This window comes from Necator americanus, chromosome IV (genome assembly GCF_031761385.1).
Source record: "Necator americanus strain Aroian chromosome IV, whole genome shotgun sequence".
Taxonomy (NCBI): Eukaryota; Metazoa; Nematoda; class Chromadorea; order Rhabditida; family Ancylostomatidae; genus Necator; species Necator americanus.
Genome location: NC_087374.1, coordinates 14635246 through 14662380, shown reverse-complemented (window position 1 = coordinate 14662380; position 27135 = coordinate 14635246). Strand labels below are relative to the sequence as shown.

Below are 27135 nucleotides of genomic sequence, written 5' to 3'. Positions count from 1 at the left end.
TTCCTTTTTGTTCTGACTCTGACAGAAATGGTCTATTTTTTTGGGTGCACCAATGGCGTATTTGAATAAATAGATATGAATTTTAGTTTTTGTCAGTGTTTAAATCGTTAAAAAACGATTTTTTTTCACCGTTTAGAAGTCGCAAAAAAATTGCTCGCAGTTCTTCACAAACTGCTGACTGTTGGGAATTTGTTCAAGAAATGCCGATACAGATACCAGCGACAGAAACGTGCACGTTTCTTGTTCTGGTGCGTGGAGATCTATTGTCTATATTCTGTTTTCTTCTGATTTATGTACAGTTTATGTATTTCACAGGTACTACACTTCGCGTCAGCTCAAGACTACTTGTGCCCTCTGCAACATGCAATGTCAAATGCCCACCGAGATTTAATGTTATACGATCATAATCTTTATCGAAGCCGCATATCCCAAGGACTTGTAATCCACGTCAATGGCAACCCCTTACCAAGAGCTTCGAATGTCTATGAAGTGGTGAGCGATGAGCTTCCAGAAAAGGAATTTAATTTTGCTTTTCTTGTTCGATTATAGTATTACCAGTCTGAACGTCCGACTAAAGCCGGTCATCAGACTTTCTGTGGTTTTCGCTCCGCTCGCCATCACTGATTAGTGAAAATAAATTAGTAAGAGTGACATATTCTGTAAGATTAGAATTTTGTTTTTCTAACAACGTTTTCTTCTTAAAGGAAATTTAAGCTAAAGATTTCATACTATTTTTTGAAGTGAAGAAGTGAACGACATCATCGTACTGATAAAGATAGTGTTCCACATCAGATCACGATAACACTTGGCTGCTATAAAAGCAGCAGTTAGCATTCGTGTTTCCACTTTCTCAAGAAAGGAGGAGTCGTAGGGGTGAAAGGCAACGCGGAAAGTGGATACGACTATGAAACGTTTGCAACGTCCTATTTACCTTTTGCTATATGCACACGAAGCTACTGCACGATACTTTTACACTACGACACAGGAATTCGACGCCGTGGGGCCCGTTGCACCCCATATTATAGCTACCTGGCGTCGGAGCACCAATTCTACCCGGAAAACCCGTCGCAAACCATTTTATGGATATCTGGCGCCGGTGGACCCGCCACACCACCCTTTTCGAATTTCGTCACAAACACACACACACACACACACACACACACACACACACACACACACACACACACACACACACACACACACACACACACACACACACACACACACACACACACACACACACACACACACACACACACACACACATACACACACACACACATACACACACACACACACACACACACACATACACACACACATACATACACACATACATACACACATACATACACACATACATACACACACACATACACACAGACTAAGCTCGTTATTATATACCATGATGTTAGCGTTGTGGCGGAACTTTTCTACTAAATACATTTCAGAACGACATAGAAATTTTTACAGTCAGGAGGATCAGATGTTCTTGTGTACTATTTGCCATTTATCTGATTTTTTTGGTTTTTGGATCATTCATGGGTCAACCCACACCTCTGCTAACACTGCATTTTTGATCAAATAAATGACATATCTACTTCTACCAGGGACCACAAGGAATAAGTCAAATATTGGCTTGATTGCAAAAACTGGGCTTTCAAGAATAAGGGTCCGAAAGTCTTAAGTAGACATGCTCAAGCTAGAAAACGCAAGGTTTTCAGGAGTTCCCAGAAAGCTCTTCTCAATTCCTCTTTTCCTCGCATAGATCTCTGTACTATCACTAGACAATAACACTGAGTGATGCAGGGAGCTAACAAAGCCAACTGGTGTTTTTGTCCATAATTAAGTTTACATGGGTAGAGCTGTGTAGCCGTGTCAAAAGGAAAAGGCTAGTGCAGTTGGGGTTACCCTCGAAGTGGTGCGGCGGAGATAGCAGACGCGATTGAGGTGGGACTCTCACTTCCTGCACTGGGACAGCAGAGATGAGTAAACCTCGATCGCAGGCGGCTGCTTCATCACGCTACTTCGAGCGCAATTTTAACCCGAGCCCAGTCAATTACTAGGTTCAATTTCGATTTAAAGTGGGTAGATCTGTGGGCTCATCGCTGATACCCAAGCAAACGAGTAGTGAATACTACTCGTTTGCTTGGGTATCAGCGGGTAATACGGGTTTAGGAACACTCGATAAAATTCTTCCTTTTGTTCGAAAACACAAACATAAGTCAAACGATACGCAGCCACATTCAACACTGGCTTTACTCTGCGTAGGGCTGGAAACTCTCACTGGTGGCCCTACTCTAGGTTTGAAAACTCAAGAATGAGGATAAGAGTGCCCTTATGAGACACAAAGGATGACCAGTAGTGTGAACAGTATCGACAGCGAATGCTACTTGCGACATGTCTTACAAAATGAAATGACACCAATGCGACACCACCTAAAGCGCTCAGGCTATTATCGGTTTGCTACGGTATTGAAATAGCTCAATGAGAATCCTGTTTTGTTTTTGAAGAGTTTCTCCACTTAGCGATAACTAAAAATAAAGGAAATTACAATTGGTTTGATTGTTCAATTTCGGTGTTGAGGGCTGGAATTGCTATTTGGAGAAGCTGGCATCAGAGGCAGTTAAAGGTTGCCCTGCAAGAAAGACGAAGAACCTTTTGCATGGACAGAACTACGAGTTGTTCGTTCTTTCTTTTCGTTTGTACCAATTTATGTGCACTGAATAAAAAGTGGCTATCCTTAGCATCGAAAGCGACGACGAGCTGGACGACCCGTATCCTTTTGCATTAGCGAGATGGGTCTCAGCTGTGATGGATAAGCAGTTTGGAAATGACGTGATCATCTTCAAGGAAGATAACGAACTTCATGCATTTGCAAATGTTAGTCTTACTTGTTAAACAACCTTCAGTTACGGATTTTTGCAGTGTTCAGGGAGAATTTGCAGATGATTCGCGCAAATACCACCAGTATTGGCTGCTCTCAGACACGATGTGGTTCTTTTGCCGCCATCGCGTGCTTCTATGAGTCACCGTGAGTCCAGCTGCAATACTCAGCTTTTATGAGCCAAGTTCACCGTGTCGCTCAACACACCAGCGCCGCGATCGTGATGCCGTTACTAAAGCGACTAAAGCTTGTGAAAGGCAGCATACCGCGTAGCTGTTGATCTGCTGGGATCCTTGCACGAAAAATTAGTGTCGCAGATGCAATTTAGGAGTACAGGCGCTATAACGCTCAAATCCTTCCAATTGCCTTCGAAAATGGCGTGGAGAACGATCGGATTTCTCTCCGAGACACCTAAAAACGTGTCAAATGCGAGCAGGCAGACATACGCGCGCGCGAGGGGCACCGCAAGCAACTCATTGATTTTTCATTAACTCGCAGACGTGGTACGTCGTTAGGTGCTTCGTGGGAAAATGCTGCGTCAGCAGTCCGTTGATGTTCTGCTCATTCGCACACGCGACCGTTTCCACGCTGTTTTCCGGGACATTTAAAGGCAGGATACCACGAATCTGGAGTGGTACGGATTTTAGGTGGGTAGGTTCGTAGATTGCGGGGAAGAGATGATTCCGTTCATCTCTTCCTAGTCGCCGTAAAAAACGGCCCGGAAGATGAGGCTTCGAGCGTTCCAGGTCGCACCTGTCTACGAAGAGTTGTACTGGGGCGCGCCAGTCTTGTGCACGCGCCGCATCTTCCGGGCCGTTTTTTACGGCGATTAGGAAGAAATGAACGGAATCACCCTCTTCTCCACAATCTACGACCAGCTACACCTGAAATTCGTACCATCCCAGATTCGTGGTGTGCTGCCTTTAAGGGGAATTGAGCGCCATCACGCTCACACTTATAATCTGCACCTTACTGCTTCTTTCTTTCTTTCATCGTTTCATGGAACAATCAAAACATTGTTAATTTCGTGGTGTGCTGCCTTTAAGAGCATAATCCCTCGAATCCGAGGTGGTAGGGGTTTCAAGTGGGTAATGTCTATACGGAGTCGTAGATTGTGGGGAATATGACGATTTCGTTCATCTCTCCCTGTATCAGTGTAAACGGACGACTCCGGAACGCTGTTTTTTTTACGACGTCCCCTATCGCAGCGCGCCACCCTTGCGCCCTCCCGCCTGCGATTCGTCAAAAACCGATTCGGACGAATCCCAGGTGGGGGGGAGGGCGCAATGTTTCCGCATTGCAACAGATGCCGTTATAAGAAACAGCGTTCCGGAGTCGCCCGTTTACGCTGATACAGGCACAGATGAATGGAATCACCCCTCTACCCACAATTTACGACCCGTAGAGGCATTACAGGCTGAAACCAGTACCAACCCAGATTGGTGGGGTGATGCCTTTAACGAATAGATGCACTCATAAGTTTTCTACAACAGTTCAGGGATATCGAGAAAGGTGAACTGATATACGAAAAGGGCAACGGATGCAGTTCCGACGTTGATTGCACGACCTATGAGGATTCAACTTGTACTACAGAAAACAGTCTCTGTGTTGCTCCTCGAAGTAATGCCATTTCAACGGCAACTTCAATCATAGACGATTCTGTGAGTTAGAATTTCAACCGACCAGATAGCGTGAGACATAGTGGTTTAAAAATGACAATATATTCGACCCAAGCATTCCAAATCCAAAAGCCTATAATATCTAATGAATGCTATGTTGGGGATTATTCTGTTCTGTTTTTTTTACCCCTAATCCAGATAACACATTCAATTGGGCTATGCTCCGCACGAGAGCGTAACAAATTCTTATTTTCTCCTCTACCTTGCAGCGTAACACATGCATACACACATAACATTGGTTGAGGAGGCAGATACATGCGATTGAAAACGAGCTGAAGCCTGTTATAGTTACACCAGCCCGAACGTCTGGCTAAAGCCGGACTTCAGACTTTCTGTGGTGTTCGCTTCGCTCCCCTTCACTGATCAACGAAAATCAATATTAGTGCCCTTTTCTGTGAAATTAGACTTGTGTATCTCTAACAATCTCTCTTCATCTTTTTTTAATTATAAATAAAGGCGAAAGATTTCATAGTTTTCTTTCTAACAGCGTCAGTTCTACATTTGGAGAATATTCAAACTTCAGCTTCAAACACTCCGTCGATACCAATATAATGTAGACACAATTTGAAAGTATTAGTCGAAATTTGGGTTTTCCTCCTGTTTCCTTCCAAAAGTTATCAATGAATGATGTTTAAGCACAAAATGACGTGAAAGACTTTATCCAGCTGATAAAGATAAAGTTTTAAGCTTTACATTTGATCACATAAACATCTTGCTACTATTTAAGCAGCCATTTGCAAGCATGTTTCCACCTTCTGAGGAAGGCATTCTACCAACTTGAGGCGAACGGAGAGGGAAATAGACACGCGGAGGAGTAATAAAGGTGAAAAGCAACGCGCCTAGTGGCCACGAGTATGAAACATCCCATTTACCTTTTGCGACATGCACACGACGTTATTGCGCACCATTTTGATGCCGCGAGATCCGTCGCACCCTCTCATAGAGGTGTCTGGGTGAGGTGTCTGGCGCCAGCGCGCCGATCCGACGCCGGTGGACCTGTCGCACCACATATTATAGCTATTTGGCGCCGGCGCACCACTCCGACGCCGGTGGACCCGTCGCACCCCATATTATAGCTATGTGGCGCCGGCGCACCACTCCGACGCCGGTGGACCCGTCGCACCGCCTTCTATTATTGTTCCGCACCAATCCGACCCTGGACCGTCGCACTCCTTCTACAGGTATCTGACCTGGTGGACCCGTCGCACCCCCTTCCATAGGTTTTTGGCGCCTGTGAACCCGTCGACCCCCTTCCATAGGTTTTTGGCGCCTGTGAACCCGTCGCACCCCCTTCTATAGGTTTCTGGCGCCTGTGGACCCGTCGCACCCCCTTCTATAGGTATCTGGCGCCTGTGGACCCGTCGCACCCCTTCTATAGGTATCATGCCCGTCGAACCCCTTTTTCAATTTCGTGACTCACACACACACACACACACACACACACACACACACACACACACACACACACACACACACACACACACACACACACACACACACACACACACACACACACACACACACACACACACACACACACACACACACACACACACACACACACACACACACACACACACACACACACACACACACACACACACACACACACACACACACACATACACACACACACACACACACGCGCGTGACAGAATAAGCCCGTTATTATATATCATGATCATGATATTTTGCCAAGCTCGGGACTGAACGGCGGAGCCAGTGGTTGCGCCCAAGGTGGTACACTAACTTTGCTGATTGTACCGAAACAAAAGAGATAGTAAGGGTCCCACCTCCATCGGAAGAGCAGGCTTCGCCGCGCCGCTTACGCAATTACACCAGCTTTCAAGCCGTTTCGACCCGACTATATCATCTTTTCTGCAACGTAACGTATTCTTGCGCAGATATGCTGGGGGTGTTACACAAACGGCATCACCTTAAAAATGCTCTCCTCGCCTAATTCGGATGTAATTTTCATGAGAAAAATTCAGAACAGCCAAAAGTTGAACAGAAGCCAAAAGTTGTGAAAAGTTTCTGCAAAGCTTTTTGCAGTACTTAACTGCGCAAAAGTTTTTTTTTATGTCGTCTCCTAGTGAAGAGAGAGTGAAGTGAGAGTCGTAATCAACACATGCATTCCCCAGTTTGGGAGGAAAAGAAAAGAAAAGAAGGAAAAGGAAGAAAGAAGTTTTGAAGAGCACGATTTCAACTGATACCGACACAACGCACGGTCCCGAGTGTTTCCAACATGTTTATATCACTATGAAAAATGGCTAGAAAATACAATAGATTTCATTTGAGAATTTCACCAGCGATGCTGCTTCTTCCGTTGTGACTCTTGGGAAGGACAAAGTGGAAATAATGTTGGTGCCGAATGGTGAGAAGTTATATGTTCTACTCTGTTATCTCTGTTATACTTATCTCTGTTCAAACGACCGCTATGCGTTCATTGCTACGCTTACACCTTTCCTTTTATACAAATACAGTCGGGACAAAAAGACTTGAAGCTGGTTCAGTTGCGTAGGCGGCTGTGCTCGCGGTGGAGCTGGTGGGATCGAGGTGGGACCATCACTAGCTTTACTCGGACAGCAGCTTCAAGTCGTTTTGACCGCACTCTAATTCCTTATCTGTCTCGGTGGTGTTTCCCCGCATATTAAAAGCGATGGAATATTAATTTTTCCTTCCCACACATTAAGCAGATGTACTACAGGAACGAACACGATGTGTCCTCAGAACTTTATAATGATGGACGAACTTCGACGGAAAATTCTTCTGATGCACAACTACCGAAGGTACTCCCGACATATTCCATTGTCCGAAGATCCGATTTCAGATCTTGCAGATCTAGGTCTTTGCTCACTAAAGGGTTGGTGAAAAATGCGAATGGTATTACACTACCACCAGCAGCAAATATGGTAAAATTGGTAAGGCACTAGTACTAGGATCGGTAAAACCAAATACAAATCGATGTCTTTCTAGAAGTACAACTGTGCACTGGAGGTTCTCGCCTTATCTCACGCGGCAAAGTGTGCTTTCAACGAGTCCGATCTTCTGAGCCAAGAAGATGTTGGAGAGAATGTAGCAGTTGTCTACACGGAAAATGCCCTTACTTTTTTAGGAGCGATTCGATGGGTGCTTGATTCTTTCAAGTCCTTTCTCAACAAGAACAAGGAAAATACAATTTAAAGAAATAGGTTACATATTTCCTAGGCGCTGACATCCTGGTGGAAGACAATAGGAAAGGAACAGAGCGTCATGGGACGAATGGTTAAGTTCAAAAAGAAGCATGAGGGGAAATCGATTCGACGTTTTACCCAAGTCCTGCCCAAACTATACTCTGCAGAATTGGAATTCCCAAATAACCGCATTTTGCAGATGGCGTGGGCGGATACCCAAGAAGTTGGCTGCGGAATCGCGAAATGCGGTGCGGCGTATAATGTGGTGTGCCGATATTCCCCGAGGTAGGTTAGGGTATTTCACAAAAATTAAAAGCAGTATACCGCGAATGTAGGGATCTCTTTACGAATAGAAGGAGTATAGATTACGGGGGGGGGGGGGATATCAGGAGGTGGGGAGGGTAGGAGGAGGAAGCTCAGGCACGCTCTTATTGAACTGCACTCGACCTGGGTTTAGAGCGCGAAAAACGTCGATGGAGCGTAACGACCGTTCTCAACAGTCAGATGTGGAATACGGGAAATCCACACCTCAGGCCATTTTTGGTTTCTTTGAAGAATTACATTTGATGATATTTTCTCACCATACACTTCCTTCCAATAAGCCCGTTTGGAGAGTTTTACCAAGTCAAAGCATTAGTAGTTTCGGGTCTATCTTCCTTTTTACCTTAGCGGTTTTAGCCTCCATGTCATAGATCGTCTAAGACTAATGCTAAGGTTTTAGGCCTCCGGTTGACTTAGCTATTCATTTCCGGGGCACTCAGTGGCGCCGTTATTTCCCAAAGCTCCAACTTACTTTTTTCTCTTAGTAACTTTAGTTTACATGTCATAGATCCTCCAAGACCAATGCTTAGGCCTTAGGGCCCCGATTGATTTCATTATTTGCTTCGAGAAATAAGGACACCTCTGAGTGCCCCCTCACAACTGCATTCTGCCCCACATAAAGATATTAATTATCGTTCAGAGGCAATCATCTAAATCATGTGATCTACAAAAAGGGAGTGCCATGCACTGAATGTCCACAGCATATGTTATGCGAACATGAGACAGAATTATGCATTCAGCAAGAGGAAAGCAAAGCTGCAGCCATGTACCCTCCATTCTGGATGATTTTATTTCTAGTGTTATGTATCAGTTGACCTTATCGATCGTGGAATCAGAAGAAGACGAGTTTTCTTGTTTTTCTAGCATTCTCGTTTTGTTAAAGTATTGTACCATTTGTATAATTTATGTACACTGGTGTTTGATTGGTTGATATCTACTTGACACCTCAAAAGGGCAAGATGAAAATGAATAGAAAGAGCTGAAAATCTAATAATGGATGCAACAGCAACAACATAAACAGAAAGATGAGCAGCAACAGAAAGCAGAAACAGGAAGCAGAAAGGCGAAATGGGACCCGTCCCACTTCGTCTTTCTGCTTTATGCAATGGCGCATCTATCTGAGGCCCCCTCGGTGCTGGAGCATCTATCTGATGCTGAAGGATCCGTCCCGTCCCATTTCCTACCACTACGCGCATCATTTTGACGCTGTAGGCCACGTCCCACCCTTTTGCATTTCTTTTCGTTTCTTTTTATATTCAGACGCTCGCGCACCACTTCAACATCGTGGAACCTGCCTCACTGCCTTCTGACGCCAACATCATGGGACCTGTCCTTCCTCGGTCTCATTATTTCGTGCCAAAAACATGTGATGACGCCCAGAATCTCAAAATGAATACAAAAAAGTTAGAAGCGAATGCTTGTTATACTTTTACTCTACACATTTTTTCAGAATAACATGAAGAGACCAGGGCACTGGAAACTGCGATTCTTAACAAAAATATTATCAAAAACTAAAACAAAGGTGAAAACCTCCAAAAAGAAAAAAGGCAAGGATCTAATCTAAAGCGAAGAATAAATGTTCAACAAACCTTCAAGCCGATTTTTTTTTCTGTAGTGTTTAAATTAAGCTTTTGAATATTATCATGTACTTTCTCAGAAATGAAATTTAGAGACGTACTTGTTATTTTTAAATAAGTTACATTGGTAAAACTTGCGAAAGAAAAGTCATCATAAAAGACCATGATTAGAATAATCAAGAAGCACAATTCCTTCACTTTTTGGATTCTGCGAGAAGATACACCACCTCCCATGGGCAACCCTTGCGCCCCACCCCGCCTGCGATTCGTTCGAATGGGCTTTCGACGAATCGCAATAGCGCGGTCCAATCGTTGCGCATTGCTACAGAAGCCGTCGTAAGAAACAGCGTTTCAGGGTCGTCCGTTTACAACTGATACAGGGAAAGATGAACGGAATCACCCTCTTCCCCACAATCTGCTACTCCGCATACGTATTATTCGCTTGAAACGCGTCAAACCACCTCAGTTTCGCAAGGTGGTGCCTTTAAGGTCTTTGAAGCGGCAAACACAAACACAAACACAGACACAAACGCACCCACATACGAACTAATCGCGTCATTGTATAGGATGATTATCCATTTTTGCACTGAAAGACAAGCCTGAATTCAAAATCCTTACCTTACTACTTTCAGTCTGCTTTCCCCATAAGTGATTGCAATTGCTACAAGAAGAAGAGAAAGTGGAATCCCTTGTTCGTGAACCTAGTTTGGAAATACTGAAACTTGTCTCCTTTTTTAAGAAATCGGTGTAGAGAATCCGATTTTTTCTAATTCTCTTACTTTCTCAAGAACTTCACTTTCATCCTACATTCACCTTAGAAATATCTAAGCAGGGGAGTTTACAACAGATTCATAAAATAGCACAAGCTGGTTCTAGTCATTTTGAATAGCTCGAACGCTCGGATTTTGAGAGGGAGGGCCCAGAGGGATTATTTGAATTCTTAAAAGAAGAACAATCGATATCAAATAGCTTGCGCTGGTCGTTTTCTGTTGGTTATTTCCTGAAAAAAACAGATTCTATCACAAAACTCACAATTTGTCACTCTGCCTTCCAAAAATTCGCATCCGCAACATTTCGATCCACGATCTGGTTGCTGGAATCTGCATTTTTCACCTTCTATCAGGCTTTGGTGACTTTTCAGTGGATTAGACTCGATGTCAATCGACGCACTGCTTAGATCCTTCCAGCGGCTACGTTCATACCATTCAATTCTGTTTCATACTTGCTTCCTTACTCTTCACGAAGTAATCAGAGTCAAACATGTAGCTTGGACACTATTCTATAAATCTACAACGATGAGCACGATTTGGAGGTGATTTTAGCGGTAAACACCAGCCATTATCAGGACTGAATGCAGGATCGATGAAAATTTTGATAAGTTGAAATAAACATCTATTATTTAGTGCTTCAAAGTCTTAGCGGAGTAAGTAAGCAAGCATCCAGGAATTTTGCACTGTAAAAAGGTTGAATTTATGATTTTAATCGCTCTCTGGTCTTTCTAAGTTTGTTGATATTTGGTGGTTATGAAATATTTTCAACTAATTTGGCTTTCATAGAGTGTGAGCTCAGCTTGTTCGTTGTCATATGCATCTGTACGCTGCGCAAAAAATCCGATTTTCCGCTTTTTTCTCGTTGTGTGTCTATGATAGTGCGGTTGAAAAAAAAATCCGCACACACATTCAAAAAGAGAGACTATGGTGGACTCATAAAAGTAAATTTTTTGTCTTAGCAGCTCACTTGACACTCACCCTTTAAGGTTAATAATTTAAGAAACCTAAAAATAGTAAAGAAATTACTACTTCTCTCAACTAGATCCCAGAAAACTAGGAATGATTGAAGAGCTAAATTCTGCTCAGAGATAGTCTGTACGACTAAGAAAAATTGCACCTCATTAAACTCACTATGAGAATCGTTATCCAGCAGCTCGTGCAGCCAGTTTTTTTTCTACGAATTTCACTGCTATCAGCGACTATAGATGTCCTTTCTTCGTGTTAGTGTCGTAAAAAATACTTTTTGAGTGATAATATGATTAGTCATCATTCATCGTCAGTCAAATATCCTTTTTACGCCAAATGCAAAGACATTTTCTCAGCGATTGATCCTTGACTGTTTTGTCAAAAGCAGAGTTTCATTGCGCTGCGGGTCGGGTCAAAATGGCATGAAGCACGTGCCGTTGCGTAAGCGGGTGCGCTCGGAGCGGTGGAGACAGCGGTTGGTGTCGAGGTGGGACCACTGCGAACTACAGCAATGAACGGTGGTAGCAGGGGTGCTCGCTCGATCACGCACCGCTTCAAGCGTGACCACTTACACACCTGCACCGTGTTTCATATCGTCTATATGTGCATCTGCAGAGCATTTCACAAAGGCGTCCATCTGACAACCTAAAGGCATCACCCCACGAATCTGAGGTGGTACGGACTTCAGGTGGAGTATTCGTATAGGGGATCGTAGGAGAGGGGAGTGATTCTGTCAATTTCTTCTTAATTGCAGTAAAAAACGGCCCGGAAGATACGGCTTTGAGTGTTCCGGCGCGCTGTTCCCTACAACGAGTTCGATTGGAGCGCGCCAGCCGTCGTAACTTCCGGATCGTGTTTTACGCGAACTAGCAAGAAATGGACTGAATCACCCACCACTCCGTAATCTATGATCCCGTATACGAATACTCCACCTGAAATCCGTACCGCCTCACATTCGTGGGGTGATGCCTTTAATTAGTAGTCGCCCATACTTTATGGATGTTCTCGCAACAGCATTTAAGTATACAATAATATAATATACAATATTTACAATTACATATATAATCACGTTGTTTTATCTGCAATATGTTCGCTAACGTGGGAAACCGTAAAGGTTCCCTCTGCAAGCATGTTTCCAAGAAACCTTACTTAGTACTTTTATGCTCCTGTCAGCTTCGGAAAAATTCTTCTGTCATCTCTTTCGACGTGGATTTTCGCTCTTCCGGATATCTTATATATTCAAGTTTATTTCTTATTGTGTTAGGTGCACCGAATAAGTTATACAAAATAAAATAAGATTTCAGAAGGGTCGTGCTTTCTTTAAGTTACTTTACTCTTACAGATATTTTTGCTTCACTTCATTATCTACACAGTTTCTATTGCGTTGTTTATGACCTAGCGTGTTTATAGTACTACTAGATGGTTTTTCTTTGTGTCGAGACCAAGGACTTGGGTGTCATGTCCTGATACTTTCGTTTAGAACTCTCCTCTCATGTTCAATATTCTCATACGGCATTTTTTTCTTACCTTGGAGGAAGTGAAACGATTCATTTCTGGCGATTCTCCTACACATTGTTCAAGGCCTACCGAGTTCTATCGGGTAGTATTTACTAGAATACTCCACATCGAATACCCTTCTTCCTTTCCCTTCTTTCCCCTCCTTCTTCTCGTTTACACTTTCCCATTCTCCCTCTCGTCCTTCGCCCTCCCCTCTTCTCTCCTGTCCCTCACCCCTTTCTCTCCTCAACCCCCTCTCTCCCTCCTTCTTCTTCTCTATCTCTCCGTTACTAACTTACTCCTACCTCCTCTTAAAATTCTCCTGCTGGGAAAATCCCAACGAATGTTTGAGCCTCAAACTAATCCTGATTGATCTTTAAGAGAAAACAGTAGTCCTAATGTCCATTTATCTATCTAGAACAAGACTTGTTTTGGGTTTGCAAATAGCGAACATAGAACGGTGTCGCAATGTTCCAAACATGATCAAATCAAAAAATTCTAAATCTAAAAGAGAAGGTAAATGTGGTAGTTAGCGAATTTGCTTTGGGAGGTTTTTGTTCATTTGTCTAGAATCATTAAGGATTTATAGAAATGTTAAACTAAATAGATCATGCAAACCCTCTTTGAAGTAGTTCCTTGTGAAAATTCTCGGATTTGACGAACTTACCTCTTAATAGGATTTGTCCTGTTGTAAATGACTATGTTAGAACAACCCACTAATCGAAAGAAGAAGAAAGTCGGAAGCTGAATTTTTGTCTGCACTCTAGCGCGATATAGACATTCCTTTTGGCGTATCCCTGGTGTATGCGAATAAATAAATAAGCGCATAAATTTAAAAATAATCAATTTAGAGTTCATGATTGTAACAAATATTACATTCACTTTACAATAAAATTATTAGTTATTATTTTTGGGAAGTTTTCATTGTGCGTTATTATTATCTCCAGATCAACTGAGATTTAATTGATCTCAGATAAGACTGAAATCACAAAAAAAAATTCAAATCAGAACATAGGAGCGGGTGTAGTCGGTAATTCCCTTTGCGACTTCGCGATCGCTCTTCTTATCCTCTTCGCCTCGTAATCACCCTACAATGGCTGAGGAATGAAAGCCGTACAGCCAAGCAGGCCTTTCATTCCTCAGCCGTTTGTGGATTGGTGTCAAACTTGTCTGCGAAGATAAAAACACTGACCCTATACATCGGCTGGCCCTTGCAAGTCATTGTGTGGGCTAGACCCGCGCTCGTAATACCCAATACGCACCTCGAAAAGAACGCGTTAGTGCATCCTAGGCGGATTGATTAGTGCCAGACACTCTGTTATTTATTTTTCATACTTAATCAGAACGTAGTTGGAATTAAGACGAATAACGAAATTTCAAAGTGTTGGTTGCTCAGGGGTCAGTATTATTAGGATAGACGTATCAGATATGAAGGGAGAAAGAGAAGGGCAATTGAAGAGAAGAAAGGATTGAAGAGAGCTGACTCGAAGAACTTAGCTAAGCCTTGAACCTTTCTCTTCCTCGAAGGTGAAGCTATAACCCAGTAATTGAAGGCAGGGCCAAGGTTTGGCTAAGTATAAATATTCCAGATACCTCGATTATTTCGGATTTCCGTATTATTGCGAACACAATCTCGAAGATTTGCTACGACAAAAAGGTACGCTTAAGTTTTTTCTGCCCGATAAATTTTTTTCCAGTCAGTCCCTCTTGTTGACATTTTCATTGTCCCCTTACAATGCTCTCTACTCTTGAACTTTCTTCTCCTTTTCAGCTTTATATTTGTCTAAATTTGTAATTTGGAACTCAACTCACTTCTAATTCACAATCATCAATGCCGCAATCAACCAGGATTTTGGGTGCAATTTTGATGCTTGTGAGTGGAATTTTCTCAGTTCAGCCACATCAATCGAGCACGATTAGAACGATCATTCACAGAGCATTCAAATTTCTCTTGCCGATGAAGACTTATGCCTTGTGGAAGAACCTACATCAAATGCAAGGAGAAACGTAATGGTGCATTATCACAATGTCTACCGAAGTAATATCGCAAAGGGAACTCTGTTGAAAAATGGCACACATGCACTACCGAGAGGAAGAAACATGCATAAAATAGTAAGTATGTTGTTTTGGAAAATTGGTAGACTGTTTTTTAAAACTACTGTAGCAGTCTCGCTCAAAGAGAGCACATCAGGAAGTTGACGATGTTGAGATGGCTCCATAAACCGGTGAAGTGGTGTAGATTGCAAGTACGAGTGTGTACACGCTCAGTTTCAGCTAACTCGTTCTAAAAAACGGGGTGAGGAACGGTCTCTTTGTACGAAATTTTCTGTTAAGCAAACGCCACCTTCGTACCAGCGCTGTTTCCCTCAGTAACCCACACATCGGTTTTATTTGAATAGGCCGCTGGGAAAACGTCATTGATGTGCCTCGTAGAAGAACTACTACACTACCATTTCCCACGCTCTTTTTTTCGGAACGGCTGAGTGGAATTGACCGTATGCATGCATACATTCGTAATGTACGCCCCAAATCCTGGCTTCTTCTGAAGAGATCCCAACATGGTCAATTATGTCGTGTGCTGAAGTAATCTGTTTGTTTTTAAGGAGTGGAGCTGCTATTTGGAGACCTTAGCGTCATTAGCAGTTGAAAGGTGCCGAACAAAGACGAGGGGTGGTGGTTCGCTTTATGCACTGAATTATGAAGTGTAGGGTCCTTACCAGGTTTATTGTCCCGTGTGTTACAAGCCATCGCGAGGCGGGTTACAAATCGGTCGATCTGTCTGATCGATAAGGGGAGAGGGTAAGCCGGAAAGAGAAAACGCAGCGAGACAATAGACCTAATGGGGAACATATGTTCCCTTTTCACATGTTCTCAGGAAGGCCATTCTTTTCTTTTCAGCATTACAAGTGCCGACGAGTATTACTTAGATGATCCGTATCAAGTGGCACTAAAGCGATGGGTTTCTACAGCGGAGAGCAAGTACTTCGGAAGCAACACGACTACATTTCAAGGAGATGGCGACTTACTCTGTTTTGCCAATGTTGGTCGCCGTATTTGCTCTCAATTCACTTTCATGGAACGCTTACCGCCGCCTCGTTGAAGCTTGTGATGTTTTCGCACGCCTGGATCAGAATGGTCGTTAACGTTCAAAGGCAACAGTTCTATCGAAGAAGGAATTCACATTATGATCTGCTCCGATCTTTGTGCGATCTGATCAGTGATGTCTCTTCCTATTTCTAAAGCAAAAAAAAAGAAACTGCTCTGCCAATGTACAATACCATACACTGAAATTGAAAAACCGACAGTGGGTGGCGGTACGACACCGACTTCCGTCCCTCGCTCTTATCTTAAAAAAAAAGAATTTTCATAACAACTTATATATCATTAGATTCCCCTCTTCGAGTCCCATCCAATAGCTAGCATATTGTTGCGAAGGGAGCGTATTTGCAACCTCACGTAGCTTGAGATTACACTAAGAAAGTTTGCAAGGACTCAAACTTTCATATTTCATCAGAGCATCAGAAAATTGTTGAAGCCAACCGTATGAAACTGCTTATCTATTTTTTAACTCATTCATGCGATTTTCACTATTGTGCAAATTTGTGGTTCATTTTCACTTTGAACCATTGCTACTGGATGGGTAAGTTTGTAAGATTATAACTGTAATAATGATATAACAAATCAGCAATTTTATATGATTGCCTTCAACAATTTTTCTAACGATGCTCTGAAAAACAATGAAAGTTTGAGTCCTCGTAAATTCCTTAGCTACAATCTTAAGCTAGTGGAGGTTACAATTATTGCCTTTTGGCAAAAAGTTGGCGCCATTTTGCTCACTTCTCAATGATATGCCAGTTTTTAGATAGAACTCGAAGAGGGAGAATGGTGACATATAAATTGTTCACAAATTTCTATTCGGTGACGAGGTAAGAACGAGCGACAGTGGGCGACTGTGCCGCACCGTCACTCACCGTCGGTTTTTCATTGTTCGTGCGCAGTATCGCAGTGTGCACGAGAATTCGGATTCCATCCAACCTGTTTTCTTAGTTTTCAGTGGACCACACGCGGCGCATATGAAGTCTCGCGCAACGAACGAACCTGGCACGCTCGATTTTCCACACGACGACGAACGGGGACTCGCATCGCATTCAGCGTGAGCTCGCAAAGAAGATGCAGAGAGCCTCCGCGCTCGGGTGCGGAGCCCCCACCACCACTCGGGCTACCGCCACGCATCCGGGAAAAGATGCAAGAGAGGGAGATAGAGATGGGAGAAAGATAACCAGAGTGGAGGACAAAAAGAATTTGTTCGCAAGTAGTCAGTGCACAACATTTGCAAAATTGGTAAGAACGGAAGAAAACATCTTTAAAATTCGAAATTAGCCTGTCGATGGTGACCCAATGGCGCCAATCCCTTTCTTATTTTTTCGTATCTTCGTATTTCTTCATTGCCCAAGACTAGGACCTAGTTTTATGCTCAAGCTATGTGTACATAACATGCAAGGACACTAGCGTAATGACAGACACTAGGCACTAGAGGTGGATATCACTAACTTAAGACTTGTGTGAAACCCTAAAAACACAAACCCATCCACATTCGAGGCATTGGATTCTGACGTTGAGCATCCGCATTCACATTTTATAGCTATATGCAGTCGACATAAAACGTATTGTTACATGACGACGGAGCACGCCTTCGGTGAAGCCGCTAAAAGAATCCCCTCTTCAGTTCGCTGAAAACTCCCCGAGATTCTTTTCTTTTTAAATTTTTCCTCTTTTTCTGTACAATGATGCATGAATAAGCTACGTCGTCTTTTCAAAGTTCAACCCATAATAGTTTTATCGTTCGTTTCGCACTTAAGGTGTTCTGAGAGCTTGGTCTATAAAAAATCATTCCTGCTCCATTTTTTGTGATATTGTGCATGAAATTGGAATACAACTATGCACTCTATACACTACACTATAACTATACTTGAGGGTAAAGTGAAGGTAATGATGGGGGTGGGAGAAGGGCTCAACACCGCTCTAACCGAATTGTACTTCAGAGCACAAAGGAAAAACGTTCCTAGAGCACAAGGCCTTTCGCAACTGTCAAATGCGGATATCGGAAATAGAGAGAATCACACTACATGATATATTCTCGCTATGTCCAGAAAACCTGTTTGTAAAGTTAGATAAACTCAAAGCATTAGTATTTACAGCTCTGTAATCCCTCTTTCTCTTATTAGCTCTAGCCGGCATGTCATAGACCCTTGATGACAAATTCCTAACTTTTAAGGAATCGACCGATTTACCTGTTCACTTCCAGTGACATGGACATTTCGCTTGCTGAACTAAAACTCAAACGGGAAAGTCATTTGTCACCTAAGAGCAGCTTTTGTGATCTACGGAAGTTTTTTGCCTAAAAAAGTACAGTTAAATTAGAGCAGCACTGAGTGCTTACTCTCCCTCACCCCCACTACAGTCCACTGACTTTTAGGGATCTTAGGATACTCGCAGTAAAGAGAGGCTATGAAATCTAGTTGCTTTCTCTCTCAGACTGCATAATTTACGGCACTGAGCTAACTTACAGTCGAGAAATGAGGAAGATGCGAACTATTAAGCTGATGTGCCCAATTGAATTTACATGGAAAATCGATCGTCGGCAGACAAATTTTTTGACTCGAAAGAAGAACCTCGGAGGTGACCTCAGAGTTGTGGCAAATCATATTAACTAATTACTTACTGAATATTTTGCCTCACAAGAGGACCTAGATCTCTTGCTGGTCGACGAGGTGACGACCTGAAGCAAGGCATGGTTGCGTGAGCAGCTGGACTCGAAGCGGTGCTGGTGAGCGTAGCAGTTAGAATAGAAGAGAGACCTTCTTTAGCATAAGTCATCAGAGTAAAAGTGCACCTCGGCTGCAACCGCTAGCTCAACCGCATAGTTTGGATGGAGCCACTTACGTAGCTGCATCGAGGTCTTTTTGAAACGACTTTACCTAATAACCTAATAATAATAGTAACAATCTGATATTGTGGCACAAAATTATGCGTCCGTTATTTAACAGCCGCTAGCGGCCGCTTTATTTCTCTCGTTCATCGGTGCATCGCACGTGTTCGGAACAGATAGGAGCGGTCAAGATATGCACAACTGTAGTTAGATCTTGCCTTTGAATTTAGCGACTATTTTGAACATCCGTAATTCGGATGCAGCAAGAGACCATAATTAATTCCAGCTCGTGCTGTATTGCTTTACAGATGATTCGATCAAATACTACCCATGTTGGCTGCTCTGAAAGAAAATGTGGAACCACAGCCATATTCGCATGTTTCTATGACTCACCGTAAGCTCTCGTATACCTTTCAACTATCGAAGCCTTTGAAACTTGAAGTAATTCGTACGCAGTCGTATATGGTTAGCGCGTAAGTGGCGCGAGTGACGCAGTCAGTAAGAGGTTCGGCCGTGACTGCACTATTGACTGTTTGACACCCTAGTGCTAACCAACCCCTTCAGTCCTGCTGGATCGATAAATTGGAACCAGACTTGTATGGTAGGATAAAAACACTTACTCGACACATCGGCTCTTTCCCGTAAGTCATTTCAGAGCTGCACTGCTTCATAAACCTCCATAACCTCCCAGAAGGACGTCTACCATAAGGAAGAATATGGGAAGCGAGTGACCGGAGCACCCTCAACTCAACAGTCTCCGGCAGTTCAGAGTAACGAAACGGAAAGTTGTTACCGAAGGTTCCACGCTCCCTCTTTAGGCATTTCACCGGGTCAGGTTAGACTTTGGCGGTATGGTCGACTACAGCTCCTTTTTGCGATATCTGGGTAACTTCTAGCCAAGAGCGTACACTCAAATCTCTGATCGCATTCAGCAGAGGTAGGACCCCTTCCCATCTCCCCTAAAGATAACGTTCGGGGATATCCTTGATATTGGGCCTTCCTTACTGGGTCAATGCGCGCTTTACAAGTCTACCGGCGAAGGCTTGGAAAACTACCTACAAATCAACAAAGCAAAATCCTCAGTTCACATAACAATCAATTACGTCCATAAGACTAAATCCGCGCCTAGACTATTGGAGAACTTACGCGATAAAGCAGCTTACTGCACTTGCGCAAGTAGTGAAATCTTCTACAGGAAGTTCGATTCCGTTACATTTTGTCAATCTTACGGATGTATAGAATCTCTTCTACTCATTCTCATCTATTACATTTTCTATTCCAGGAATATAAACAAAGGAGAACTGATGTACGAGATTGGCAACGGATGCAGCAACGATACTGATTGCACAACCTATCCCGGCTCGTCCTGTGATGTGAAAAGCGGCCTTTGTAGCGGCCCCAGAAGTAGCGTGCTTACGCAGTCAAGTTCCAAGAATTCTACAGCTGTGGGAGTCGCGAAGAGCAATATCCCTGCTACAAAACCACAAACTGAAAAGTCATTATCGGAGAAACAAACTTCACAGAATGGAACATGCTTATGTTATTCTCACCACAATTCGTTAGATTTGGAGAATTCTCCCAGCGTTATTGGACTTCGCTCGGTGAATGATGGAATTATGGAGTTGGGCGTTGTTGCGCAAACACAAGGTAATGAACATTATTCATTTATTAAAGCACTCAATGGCCTGGATAAAACAAGTAGGGAAACCAGAAAACAAAACAGGAAGAAAACAAAGGAGTGATGTAATAAGACATCCCCTCTTTGCTAATTTCTGATCAATTGAGCTGGCTTTTTTCACACAACAGGGGATATTAATATTAATGCTATTCATTGATTCATAAGTCCTAGGAATGAAGTACTAAGGTTGAGGTGAACATTTGTAGGTGCGAATCGTTGAAAAGGAAAGAGCTGAGGCACCATCCAAAAATGGCTCGTTTAAAGGCTTCTTCTCTTCAAACACTTCGTTCTCTTTTCTTTTACAGGGACTGATATGAGTACGATGTGAGTAGGAAATTAGGTCGTACGAGATTTATTCATCGTCTACGCAAAGAAAGCAGAAAACGAATTAATTATATTAGCACCGCAGAAATGGCACTAGTTTTGGGGCAGAAATTTAGGAAAAGGAAACTTATAACGTGGGTCCTATTGAGGAATTTATATCGCCTAGCAGCGCAAATTATCATACTGAGCGAACACGTGCGTGACAAAACGAATCCAAGTACTTCTAAGGGTGGGACGAAAGTAGTCAAATCAACTTTCTTCTTTCTTTTATCTTTACATTCTAAGATCTAGGACAAACAACTTTTCTCATTGAAGTTTAGTCTTATTTCTCCATTATTTCAAAACCGATGGGATAGTAGATCGTTATTTATACCTATGAGGAGCTTTTTGATGTACGCTGTATTTTTGAAATATTTGGCGAAATGTAACGTTACCTTGCAAAAAAATTAAAGGGAACTTACCATGGAGTTGACGATGTTGGGATCTCCCACAAATAGATAGCCGTGGGAGTGTAGTTTGCGAATGTGAGCGTGATCACGTTCAATTCTCCTCAGCAATCCAGAAAGGGCGTGTGAAACAGTTTTGGTTGCACTGGCGTCGCTAACGGCGCGAATTCTTACGTAGGCAGTGGAGCGATAGCATTTCGTAAAGTGTTGGCGATTGCGTAGATTATGGAACATCCACTGCTTATTTGAGTCACAGTAGTCGTCCTGCTGAGGTTGGACGACGATGGAAATGGAATTGCCCTCGAAGCGTGATCACACTCGTAGTCGTGCAGTACACTATTACCCCTATATAATACTGGAGAAATCCCAATGCTTCGCAATGTGCTGCCTTTAAAGGCATCATCCCACGAATCTGAGGTGGTACGGATTTCAGGTGGAGTATTCGTATACGGGATGGGAGACTACGGAGAGGGGGGTGATTCCGTCCATTTCTTCCTAATTGCCGTAAAAAACGGCCCGGAAGATGCGGCGCCGCACAAGACTGGCGCGCTCCAATCAAACCTCTTGTACAAAATGGTGCGCCAAAACGAATGAAGCCGTATCTTCCGGGCCGTTTTTTACGGCAATTAGGAAGAAATGGACGGAATCACCCCCCTCTCCGTAGTCTCCCATCCCGTATACGAATACTCCACCTGAAATCTGCACCACCTCAGATTCGTGGGGTGATGCCTTTAAGCTGTTTTTCCGGGAAAAAGAGGGCGGGCGAACGACAAGTGTTTCAAAGCAAATCCAACAGAATTCCAGAGCCATTCAAAAATTATTGTTCAACAAAAAGTTCATACTTTTCACATGCCCATTATAGATAGTAACACCATGTGTCAAGGTAGCAGAGCGATGACCGACAAACTCCGCCAAAACATTCTTCTTATGCACAATTGGCGCAGGTTTTTTTTATTCACTTTTCTCCTGATTAAAGAAGGATTTCATTCTTCGAGACGTTCAGGTCTTTTCTCGCGCAAGGTCTGGTGGGAAAGAAAGTGGGTCGTAACGTAGCTCCAGCTGGAAACATGATGAAATTGGTAACATGAAGTTTCGTCAAGAAATTTCTCTTTATATCCACTCTTTCTTTTTTTGGTGAAAATCTTCCGCGAATTGTGTGAACATGTGAGAGAAAAGATGATGATGGAGATTAGTTCTCGTCATTTCTCGTCAGATTGATTCCTTTAAATTTAGATGTAAAATTCGTTTTGCAATTTTTTTCCTCTTAATTGCACATAAAGCTTGCTTGGACGTAATTTCTATTTGCAAACCACACTTCAGGTTGGCCTTATCGGTCAGCATCGTCGCATTTAACGTGTTTCAGTCGAAATAACAATAACCATAGCAGGGAACATTTTTAACGGCTGAAAACTCAGCTACTGAGGAAGTCGATTTAAAGGCATCACCCCGCGAATCTGAGGTGGTGCAGATTCCAGGTGGAGTATTCGCATACGGAATGGGAAACTACGGAGAGGATACGGCTTCAATCGTTTTGGCGCACCATTTTGTACAAGAGGTTCGATTGGAGCGCGCCAGTCTTGTGCGGCGCCGCATCTTCCGGGCCGTTTTTTACGGCAATTGGGAAGAAATGGACGGAATCACCTCCCTCTCCGTAGTCTCCCATCCCGTATACGAATACTCCACCTGAAATCCGTACCACCTCAGATTCGTGGGGTGATGCCTTTAATGGAGTGATAATAAATTGCTGCCATGATTATTACTGCCATTTTTCAGTTTTTGCTACAAACGCAAATGGCAATAGTGATAGTAATAATAATAGTAATTAGAATGACTACTTTAGAAGTACAGCTGTGAATTGGAAATTTTTGCCTTCGCCTATGCCTCGATGTGCATTTCCGAAACTTCTGACCCTGGAAATGGAAACGGAGCAGGGGAAAATATTGCTGCTGTCCATCCTGAAAATGCAAGCACTCCCGAAAAAGCCTTACAATGGGTAACTACATTTTTTTTCTTTTCGCATTCTCCACAAACACAAAAGTAAAACACGATGTAACAATATCGCATTCGAAGTTAGCAGTAATAGGCATCCAATTGTAGGTTTTACTGACCAGGTGGTCAACCATAGTAATGATCGTTACAAAAAAATAACAAAAAGTACGAGAGAAGAGAATTAAACAATTCTACAAAATCTCTTTTCGCCTTCTTCTCAGTCAGTGCTTAGAATGTGGGAATAAGCCTCTCTCAAAGTGAAAGATTGTGAACTCAAAGGATGGTGAGTGACTTTTTCGAACCGATAACTGCGTTGATCAAAGTAGGACAACGTGGGTCGAAAGATCCCAAATTCGAAAATTGCATGGGGCCGTTCTTTAAGAGTTCTTAGTTAGAAGATGTAATGACAATACCGAATCTATTTCGTCAGAGCTACTATTTACCTTTCAATGGATTTTTCTGTCTACATTGAGTTCGAACGCGAACCATTCTGTGATGAATAACACTTCCTTTCCCGAAGCTTGGCGCAGTTGCTTAAGTAGGCGCGGTAAAGCAAACGGATGAGATAGAGGTTGCATCCATGCTAGCTCCTTTCATATTAACAAGTCGAGTGAAGCCAGCGATGGTCCCATCTTGAACCCAACCGTTAGCCTCACCGTGCCGCTTCGAGGACAGCCGCTTACGCAAGTGCACCGAACTTCCGCACCACGTTTTCATCGACCGAGGTAGTGTGAGGTAGTTTTGTGTGTAGCATTAAAGGCCTGCTACTCCTACATGTCCGGCTAGCTCTTTATGTCAATGTGCCGAAAATGACCACAAAAAGTTTATCTGGCAGTATAAACACCCAATAACCTTCACTTGTTTAGTATTAGATAGTAGAGATCTCAAAAATCTTTTGAACAACATTACAGGAAGAATTCTAGCCCTACCGACTTACGTGTGTATTCTCTCGGTTCTGTGCGCCAATCACCTAGATTATATATGCAGGGCGGACCTCTTTGGATGAAATCGTAGTCCGTCAAAAGGTGAACGAATATGTCTGTTCACCTACTGAAAGGCTACTAAGTTTCTTTCAAGAGAATTTCATGCACCTGTGTCGGAGCCGTCAGTAAGAGGTCCAGCTGTGACCGCACGATCGGCCGCTGGGTTGAAAACGCCCTTTTGCTAACCAAGCCTTTCATCCTTTCGGGGTCGATAACAGTCATGTCTGGTAGGATAAAAACACCGACTTGATACATTGGTTGGCTCGCTGGCTACAGTCACCGTATAGGCCAGTCACACGTTCCTAAAGCTCAAACGATTCTAAATTGAAGTGGACGTTGTGGTGCATACCAATCAAATTAATTAATGCCAGACGCTTTATCCTTTATACTCATTGAAAAAACGTTACTTTTTGGGCAACCTTGCGCATAAATTATAATTTGCAGTGGTAGATCATTCAGGCTGTAGAATCGTGGTGGAAATCGCACCATGGGGAACCGTATCCAGTAACTAGAACAGTGATGGTCCCTATCGAACGTCTTGGAATGCCGATTAGTTACTTCACTCAGGTTCCTGATATTAATGTTCTATTTCCGTGGGCATCTAATGATAATACTGCAGATGATCTGGGCAGAAACTGAAGAGATCGGTTGCGGAATTGTGAAATGTGGCGAAATATTCAACGTGGTATGTAGGTATTATCCTGGGTGAGTTGAATATGGTTCAATCATATCTCCAGCAATTAAATCCAGAGCTGGAAATAGATTCAGGGGGTTTTTATTTGTTAAAATAAAGAGAATATGTGTTTATGAGACGGACAGATAAATGATGATTATTTGTTTGTTTACTTATCTGAAAACACCCATTGATGTATCATAAAAAAAGAACAAAAAGAAACAGTGCTTGGTAGAATTTCGGCTAGTTTCGACTTATAATACACTCCCCATAGGTTTCCTTAAAAACAGCGGCATGTCCAGTCACCTCAACCAGCGGAGCATTTTTTAAATGCTTAGACAATGAGTATTTGAAAAAAGAAAATTAATAAGGGTATCAGATAGCACAGCTCGAGCTGTTTCTGAAAAAATGATCCTTATTGAAAAAGCTCAGTGAGGGCTGTCCAGTAGTACTTTCTTCTTTCAAAGAGTCATTGTTCAAGGATTTTAGAGAAAGCGACGGTGACATCAGTGGACATAACGTCGTTTTTGCGAAGCCTTTGCGCAGTAATGTAGAGCGAAGTTGGTCTTTTTCCGTGAGATGGGTTGACAAGTCATTCTACCGCTAACAGTAATGCTGATCATGGCAAATGGTTGGGTCATCACACCTATTTTAGTTACAGGGTTGTTCAGTCTCTGTTATTCAAATAACTGAAGCATATTTAAAGGCATCACCCCACGAATCTGGGGTGGTACGGATTTTCGGTGGAGTATTCGTATACGGGATAGTAGATTATGGAGAGAAGTGTGATCCCGTTCATTTCTTCCTAATTGCCGTAGAAAACGGCCCGGAAGATACGGCTTGGAGCGTTCCGGCGCACTATTTTCTACAATGAGTTGGATTGTTGGATTGGAGCGTACGGCAATTAGGAAGAAATGGACGGAATCACCCTCCTGTCCATAATCTACTATTCCGTATACGAATATTCCACCTCAAATCCGTACCACTCCAGATTCGTGGAGTGATGCCTTTAAATCTAAAGCAGATGGCATAAATATGTCATTACGTGTTTCTCGCATATGCGTTTCTAAGAGTTCTTCGTCAGCCACCATCGGCCATTAATTTATACACATTTAAGTGGCAATCATTTGGACCGCCTCATATACGAGCCTGGAGAACCGTGCTCGAAATGCCCGTATTGGACAGGCTGTGAGGTGGACACAGGATTGTGCTTGCAACTGGACGATTACAATCATAGTGGCACATCTTTTTCGTTTTTGACGATATTTTTAATTCTCATTGTTAGTCTTAGATATTAAAATGTGGAACGACAATCTTGTAATCTGCTGGATTTAAAGTAACTGGATCGGTGGCTCTAGACCTCACAGAAGGCAGTATTTGGTACAAAGTTTTTTGCGTTACTTTCAAATCCCTCAAATTATTCAATTCCTTGGTTAGCTCATTTATTCCAACTCGAGTAATCAATCTTTCCTTTGAATTATTCTAATATCCAAAGTAAGGATGGATGCGGACTGAGGACGAGTTATGCCAATACCGCGAGGGCAGGCGACTGCACGGTCTCTGGTGTAGTTTACTTGATTTCGTGCAAAACATGTGGCAAACAATATATTGGGGAAACAGGGCGACCACTTTGTGTTCGTACTGAAGAACATCTACATCTGGGATGAAACATTCAAACGCAGCAATCCTTCTCGCAGCTAATCGCAGAAAATATCATGAAAATGCTCCTTTCTGCATAGCTGCCACGATACTATCTATTTTGTACGAATCCGAAATTGTGGCTCACAGAACTTTGAAGGCGTTTTGGATAAACGCTAAAAGTGCAAAAATGAATAGAAAGGAGGAGTGCGTAGCCGTGACCAAAGAGCTGGCTCTATATGAAGACCTTTGCGGGTTTTGATCTGCCGGGTCATATGCGGGTTGCGACCTAATTAGTATTAGCGGAGCGATTTTATCACGCGGAGGTCCGCTAATATCATGGGAATGCGGCTTCTGAGATAAGCACAACGATTTGGGCTCTTTTGGTTTCGATTTTGGATGTAGCATCTTAGGGATTGATTAGTGGTGGTGGATGAGGGAAGGGGAGGATATACTACAAATGATCTGACTTTTCTAGCTCTGACGAAGGTAACGGCGCCGAAACGTTAGCCGTAGTAAAGTTTATTATGGCTCTTGCTCAATCTTGGCTCTTGCTTCAAATTGACAATCTACAAATTGCAATTTCTATGCCAAGATTCAAGTAA

The 27135-nt window shown here is 42.9% G+C and overlaps 1 protein-coding gene across 2 annotated transcripts; it reads left to right on the top strand.

Annotated features, from left to right (window-relative positions):
• Nucleotides 1-200: 200 nt before the first annotated feature.
• RB195_001288 (uncharacterized protein) lies at nucleotides 201-27135 on the top strand (the record flags this gene model as incomplete). 2 transcript variants are annotated; one of them, XM_064197994.1, is made up of 20 exons in its annotated part: nucleotides 201-248; nucleotides 316-492; nucleotides 2587-2684; nucleotides 2748-2883; nucleotides 2949-3034; nucleotides 4386-4548; nucleotides 6865-6940; nucleotides 7274-7355; nucleotides 7412-7487; nucleotides 7543-7695; nucleotides 7774-7881; nucleotides 7939-8024; nucleotides 15769-15910; nucleotides 19108-19193; nucleotides 20082-20446; nucleotides 22663-22802; nucleotides 23088-23240; nucleotides 24679-24786; nucleotides 24839-24924; nucleotides 26010-26190. In XM_064197994.1, 20 exons carry the CDS (start codon nucleotides 201-203, stop codon nucleotides 26188-26190), a joined length of 2550 nt encoding a protein of 849 aa, XP_064053876.1. The 2 variants fall into 2 exon arrangements, with proteins under 2 accessions (XP_064053876.1, XP_064053875.1); XM_064197995.1 differs by lacking the exons at nucleotides 201-248; nucleotides 316-492; nucleotides 2587-2684; ... (3 more) ...; nucleotides 6865-6940; nucleotides 22663-22802 and adding exons at nucleotides 22110-22191; nucleotides 22251-22326; nucleotides 27009-27135 and having other exon boundaries at nucleotides 7306-7355; nucleotides 26010-26099.